A 7,311-nucleotide genomic window follows, 5' to 3' on the forward strand; every position below is an offset into this window, starting at 1 on the left:
TGTGTGTTCTGATCATACTTTGAATAGATAACCTATTTTCTGAAGTGGCAGATCTGCATCAGGATTGAAGGCAGTAAAAGCATACAATCTGAATATAACCTTAAAAAAATGGCTCTTCTTAAGAAATGCTGGGGGCAAGCAAGGTGGCTTAGAGGGTAAAGGTGCTTGTCCCCAAGATTGATGACCTAAACTTGATCCCTGGGACACAAATAGTAGAGAGAGAGAGAGAGAACCGACTCCTACAGATTGTCCACTGACCTCCACACAAATGCCTTGGCCTTCCACTATCCCCATAAATACATAAGAGAATTTTGGCAGCTCCTGCTGTAGCTAGTTTTGTTCATCAAAGACTAGTAATTTTGTCTTAGGATAACAAGCCCGATGATAAAGTCATTCTCCTTGCTTTATAGTAGGCCTTCTGTAGTAAGTTTTGTTAGCAGGGAATGCTTTTCTTGATTGTACTAAAAACATTAGTAGGTTTTTATGTTTTTTGTTTAAAGTGAGCACCTGTTAAAAAGCTTTCTCCCTTTTTCAGGGTTGATTATGAAACTTTCGATATACTGGAGGATGAAGAAGTAAGTTCTGGGTTTTCTGTTTCACCCCATGTTTTAGCTTTAGTCACAGGGTCTGGTGGAATGACTTCAAGATTCCTGTCGTTTCTTTAGGTGCGGCAGGGATTAAAAACATTCTCGAACTGGCCAACCTACCCTCAGCTGTATGTGAGAGGGGAGCTTGTTGGAGGATTGGATATTGTTAAGGTAAGTGCTTTTCATTGCTATTCTCAAGAATTGAGTTGTTAAGCATCCAGCTTTAGTGTTGTCTGGCTCATCTTTTCTGCATCCTCACATTCAGCATCCTCTGTGTATGTGTCTTAGTGTTTCATGCTTACTCCTGCTCTGACCTGTCTTCAAATCCTTCGACTGCTGCCAGCTGCCAAGGAGAGCTAAACCCTACAGCTGAAGGTCCAGATGAACTCAGGACCCCGCGGTGCTAACTGCAGCACAGCCGCCTTCCTTCCCGTTTTCTTGTCTACTAGCCATCTTTATTCGGTTCCCCCAACTTTAGATTTCCTTGTATCATCCGTAATTAAATCTTTTTTCTCCATCCTTCAGAGTCCAACTTCCTCATAAATTTGTACACTTTTCCTGCCAGAAACATATCTGTCCCAAAACTCTTATGCTCCTTCGTTTTTTGTTATTGTAATTGTTTCTCTGGGCCATTTTCCTTTTCCCTATCCTACCTCAGGTATAGGAGTGAGGATGAGGAGTAGGAGACTGAGGCAAGAGTCTCTTGGCCCCCATGCCATGTGTCTGCGGGTCACCTCTGCCAAGTGACAGGACTGTTAGCTGGTAGAGTGTAATTCTGTTTAAAGCAGGTGCTGTATGTTACATGCTTCTTATTTTTCTGTTGAGACAAGATCTCGTTCTGTAGTCCAGGCTGTCTTTGAGCTCCTTCTGTAGACCAGGCTGGCCTTGTAGCAGTCTTTTTGTCTGTCTCTGTCTTCCTAGTGCTGAAGTTACAGGTGTGAGTTGCTAGCGCTGGCCTTACATTCCTTTGAATCCTTCCTGATGCTCTGTTTATTTTATGAACTTGGTAAATGGTTATTAGGCAATTTAAAAACTTTTTTCTTGTCTTTTAAATGGAGCTACCTTTTTTTTTTTTTATGCTAGAAGGTGGCCTCATTTACTTATAACTACTTATTAGCTGTGTTGGTTAATGTAAACATAAAGGAAAGCTGCAGCTTTGGTACACCCATCTCATCCCACTGCCTTGGATAGTGTGTTGAGGGGACATGTGTGACTCATGACAGTGGGGACAGCTTCTCCTCAAGGGCTGGAGACTGCCCTCAGGTCTTCTGATTGTTTGGGGGAAAGTTTCTCTGAGTTTCATGTGGAAAACAGTTTTTTAAAATAGTTAAACATTATAAAATAAAAGCTTTAAAAACAGGCTTTTGCCGGGCGGTGTTGGCGAATGCCTTTAATCCCAGCACTCAGGAGGCAGAGGCAGGCCTTGTCTACAGAGCTAGTTCTAGGACAGCCAGAGCTACACAGAGAAACCCTGTCTCGAAAAACTAAAACCAATAAACCAGAAAAATAGGCTTTCACAATGTGAAGAAACTCAATATCTGGACCAGCTAACATGTCTAGGAAATCAGGGCCCGAGGCAGCTGCAGGGCTGTTCTGTCTTGATGGTTCAGGGCTGCTTTGTTTCCTGCCCAGTGTAGAGTTGGATGGCCCTTTGAAAATAAGGTAGGGGGGAAAAAAGAAAAGAACTGTAGCTTTTGAGTAGCCTTGAAGCAACAAGGTAAGTGTGCATTTGTTACTTTAATATCTAGGTGCATACAAATCAAATGTAGGTAGGTATCTTAGTAAGGTACAAACTGTCTTTCGATTCTAGATGCTTTTGAGCCTGTTGTCTGAATGTCTCACATTAGCTATGAGGTCTTGGGAGACCAGGAAGTAGTTTTAAACTTTTGGGGTACTCTATGATCTTTGCTCAGAACATGTGCATTTGCAAGTTGATGCTACTTCTCTCATTTTTTCTTGAAGGTTTTTGGAGCTGTCGCTTTGTATTTCTTAGAATGCAGTTTTTCATCTCTTCATTAGTGTACATTCCATATGTTAATTCTGATTAGCCTCTGTTAGAGCTTTGGTACTTTTTGTTTTTGTTGACTGGATCAGTAACTCTGACTTGTTCAGTTAGGTGTCCTGGAAAAGGCCGCTATTGACAGACACTAGAGGAAGTGAGGAGTGCTTGGACTTGGAGCCTTTGTTTGAGTGATTTAAAATGCCTAGAGAAGATGTCTGAGCTGTCTGCTCTCAGAGGAGAGAGAAGCTCTTCAGTATCAGAATCAGAGGGAAAGATTCTTATTATTATGTGGAGTTCATCTGCTTCTCACCATAGCTTAGTTATAAACTTGGAGATTAGAAAAATGGACTGTGGTGCAGCAGACTGTTGGCTTGTGCACAAGGAAGAGAGACTCAGAAGACTGGATGCTACTAAAGGCTGCCTGATCTATTGTGTGCCTGAACTATGGCTGCCTGGGCTCAGTGGTTAACTTTGTAACCTGAGATTGTTTTGCCAACCCTCCTATCTGTGGGTTTTAGATGTGCAGATTCAACCCCTGAAGATAAAACACACACACACACACACACACACACACACACACACACTCTCTCTCTCTCTCTCTCTCTCTCTCTCTCTCTCTCTCTCTCTCTCTCTCTCTCTCTCTCTCTCTCTCTGTAGAAGCTGGACTTGGTGGTATGTACATGCTTTTAATTCTAGTACTTGACAGGCAGAGACAGGCAGATCTCTTTGAGTTCAAGGTCAGCCTGGTCTACATAGTGAGTTCTGGGACAGCCAGAGGTACATAATGAGACACTGTCTCAACATTTTTTAATCTGTTGTGAACATGTACTGAGGGAGTTCTTGCAGGTGTCATGTTAGACAGGGAAGCAAACCAAGAAGAGGGAGAATGAAAAATTGACTTGTCAACCTGGATCAAACTTCAGGGAGTCTGATGCTGGGCAGTTTATTGTCAGTGTATTTAAACTCAGTATAATTTAGAAAAAAGTTCCTGGTGTAATACAGTCCCTGGTGCACAATGAAGATAATTGCATCGAAACTCAAGTACATGTCATTTCTTCCAAGGAGATGGGTTCTAGAGACAGGCTACCTGTGCTAGCTTAAAGGTCTAAGGAAGGATCTAGCCTGGTTCAGTCATACAGATAGCAAGGAGGTTATTTGGGCTATTAGCCACCTTTAGTCCTGGTTAGGGGAGCTTGGGGGAGCCCCTGGCTATACGGATAATGTAAGGGTCCATTTAGATTATTAAGTATCTCAGGTTCTGGTTGTGGGAGCTTGGGGGGCCTATGGCTATACAAGTAATATGGTCATTTAGATTACTAGCCACCTCTGGACCTGGTTGTAGAAGATTGATATGGCCTGACACAACAGATAACAGTGATCACCAAGCTATTAATCACCGCCACTTCCCAGCTTTCTGGATAGAAGAACAGGTTTTCCATCTTTTACGTGGGAAAAAAAAAACAACAACAATCCTGCGTGGTTAATATTCTTAGTTACCCTGGAGATCTGTGGGTACATGGACCTTCATGCTCCCAACAGTGTACCAGTGTTTTCCTTATCATTATTTCCCAAGCAACACAGCATAATAACATTCACATTATAACTTGGAGACCAAGTTCAGCATTCGAGTGGTGTGGACTGTGTTTTCTACACACCGTCTTCTGTAAAGACTGTTCTTGGTCTGTAGTGAATCCAAAGTCAGTCTCCATGAATACAAAGGTGGCTGTATTTGCTTTAAAATAAATTCTAATGTATAGTTTATGTTCATTTTTACTTGTGCAGAGAAAGAGGAGAGGAGAGAGAAGAGGGAGACTTGAACCCAGGGCCTTGGCATGTTAGGCCAATGTTCTACTGCTGTGCCTTGTACTTTGATTTATGGTGTAAGAATGTTGACATGTTGAAAACTTGCAAGTTTCGCTCAGTAGATACCCTTTTGGTGTCAGATATGGGTAAAAGCTTATTGCTTAGATACATTTTTTTTTTGCATGATTGTACACTCACGCATACCTGCTTTTTTTTTTTTAATTTTTAGGAACTGAAAGACAACGGTGAATTGCTGCCTATATTGAAAGGAGAAAATTAATAAATGTTAAGCATGGTGTCCAAGGACTGCAAGAAATATTTAATTACAGTGGAACAGTTGATGGTTTGGTCCTGAGAAGTGGACTAGGAGTAGAAATTGGTCTCACCCAGCTATGCTCTGCCTTTCAGAGCTGTGCTGAAGAAACATGTTACATTTTCCATGAAACATAGAAGGCAATAAACTCTTCAGATTCAGCTAAAAATGATTATGTGTAGAATTTATGTGTGGAATGTCTTTGTAACGTACAGTCACTGTCACTAATTCCTTTAAAGCTCTCTCTTAACACACGGGCCTCTTGTAGCAATTAGGAAAGGCCGTCAGGAAATAAAGGCCTCTCACAAAGAAAGCAGTGTGCAGTAGAGCTTAGCCGACTCCGGTGCCAGCCCAATGGCTCCCCTCACTGGCCAGAGAGCTCTTCACAGCCTTGGAAAATGCAACCAGAAGGCTTGTTCTGCCGACAGCGATGATGTTTATCCAGACCACCTTCAGAAAGCCAGAAGAACACTTGTGTCCCAATATCCGTAGAAGGAACAGTAGTGACCAAGAGTAAGGAAGCACCCTTCAGTCTTACAGGACTACAAGTTATTTTGATCATTGCAGTGAATATGCTAATTATGCCTTCCGATAAGTAGAGAATATTCCAAGAGCCATGAAAAAAAAATTTTTTTAAATTAAGTTTTCCATTCATTTTACATATCAACTGCAGATTCCCCCGTCCTCCCTCCTCCCACCTCCAGCCATTCCCCTCAACCCACCCCCCACTCCCACCCCCTCCAAGGCAAGGTCTCCCATGGGAGTCAGCAGAGCCTGGTACATTCAGTTGAGGCAGGTCCAAGCCCCTCCTTCCTGCACCAAGGCTGTGCAGAGTGTCCTACCATAGGTACCAGGCTCCAAAAGGCCGGCTCATGCACCAGGGATGGGTCCCGATCCCACTGCCTGGGGGTCCCCTAAACAATTCAAGCCAAACCACTGTCTCACTTATCCAGAGGGCCTAGTCCAGTACCACAGGGGCTCCTCAGCTATTGGTTCACAGTTCATGTGTTTCTACTAGTTTGGCTAGTTGTCTCTGCACTCCTTCCAATCATGGTCTTGATATCTCTTGCTCATAGAATCCCTCCTCTCTCTCATCCACTGGACCCCTGGAGCTCCACCTGGGACCCGGCTGTGGATCTCTGCATCTGCTTCCATCAATCAACTGGATGGGGGTTCTGTGATGTCAGCTAGGGTATTCAGCCATCTGATGACCAGAGTAGGTCAGCTCAGGTACCTTCTCAACCACTGCCAGTGGATTCCTGGGGACCTCCCTAGCACTCTGCTTCTTCCCATTCTCATGGTGCCTTTACCCCTCATGGTATCTCCTTCCCTGCTCTCCCCACTCTGCTCCTGATCCAGCTCGAACCTCCCGCTCCTCTAAGCTCTCATTCTCCCGTCCCTTGCCCTCCATTACCCCTCCCCCCAGCTTGCTCATGTAGATCCCATCCACCCCTCCCTCGCTGGGTGGTCCCTGTGTCCCTCCCAGGGTCCTCCCTACCAGCCTGTCTCCCTGGAGCTGTGGGTTGCAATCTAGTTATCCCTCGCTTCACATCTAGTATCCACTTATGAGTGAGTATATACCATGTTTGTCTTTCTGAGTCTGGGTTACCTCATTCAGGATGATATTTTCTAGATCCATAAATTTGCCTGCAAACCTCATGATGTCATTGTTTTTCTCTGTTGAGTAGTACTCCATTGTGCATATGTGCTACATTTTCTTTATCCATTCTTCAGTTGGATTTTAAATGTATATTTTTCCACCCTGACTCTACATATGTGAGAAACACTTGTCCCATCATGCTTTGCTGGCACAAGCCTTACTTAGGATTTCTGAATTCATAGCTGTGGGATCTGGGCATTTGCTGCCTGTGGGATGTTCGTAAATGATCTTAGCCTGCTGCTCTGGGCTGTGAGCACTGTCTGTAAGAAGGAAAGGGGTGTGTCCAGTAATTGGAATGAACGCAGCCAGGGAGAGAGTACAGACCCAGCCTCTCCAGAGCTCTTGAGCTGCTGCTCCTAACCTCGGTCCTGTGATGTGCAAGGCACAGGGACTGAAGTAGCCCACGTTTTAAAGGTGGTTGGGCCTGGCTTCCTAGGACAGGATACCTATGAGGGGATTTTCTGGAGAACAAGGCTCTTTATTTCCACTTAAATGAAAATCATTATATAAGTAAAACTTAAATGCAGATAGATGGTCTTACCAAGGTGTGGCTTCCTGTGTGCCTCATGGAGGTCTGACTGTTTTAGTCACTCTTCTATGGCTGGGTTAAACACTTGTGACAAGGCATTTTATAGAAGAAAGGATTTATTTGGGCAGGGATTTATGATAGTAAGTCACAGGCATGGTGTCTGGAGCAGAAGCTGAGGATTCACATCTTGAACCTTAAGCATGAAACAGAGATAGAGGACTTAAATGATGTAACCCTTAAACTCCCAGAGCCTGTCCCCAGTGACATACTTCCTCACACAAGGCCACCTAAACCTCCCGAAGAGCACCATCACCTGGGGATGAAGGGCTAAAGCTGGAGACCACGGGGACATCTGCAGGAAGGTTTTCTTAGGCTCCCAAACTGAAATGATTTGTACATGGCTTTTAGGATTTTTTT

At 44.0% G+C, this 7,311-nt stretch overlaps 1 protein-coding gene across 2 annotated transcripts in view; it reads left to right on the top strand.

Annotated features, from left to right (window-relative positions):
• Glrx3 (glutaredoxin 3) overlaps positions 1-4,874 on the top strand; it is a 31,789-nt gene extending 26,915 nt beyond the window's left edge. For both annotated transcript variants that reach the window (XM_006987571.4, XM_076554485.1), the window contains 3 exons: positions 536-575; positions 666-758; positions 4,622-4,874. In XM_006987571.4, the coding sequence (XP_006987633.1) occupies positions 536-575; positions 666-758; positions 4,622-4,672 (184 nt within the window). In that variant the 3' untranslated portion in view covers positions 4,673-4,874. The remainder of the gene's footprint in view (positions 1-535; positions 576-665; positions 759-4,621) is intronic.
• The last annotated feature ends 2,437 nt before the right edge of the window (positions 4,875-7,311 follow it).

This window comes from Peromyscus maniculatus, chromosome 1 (assembly GCF_049852395.1).
Source record: "Peromyscus maniculatus bairdii isolate BWxNUB_F1_BW_parent chromosome 1, HU_Pman_BW_mat_3.1, whole genome shotgun sequence".
Taxonomy (NCBI): Eukaryota; Metazoa; Chordata; class Mammalia; order Rodentia; family Cricetidae; genus Peromyscus; species Peromyscus maniculatus.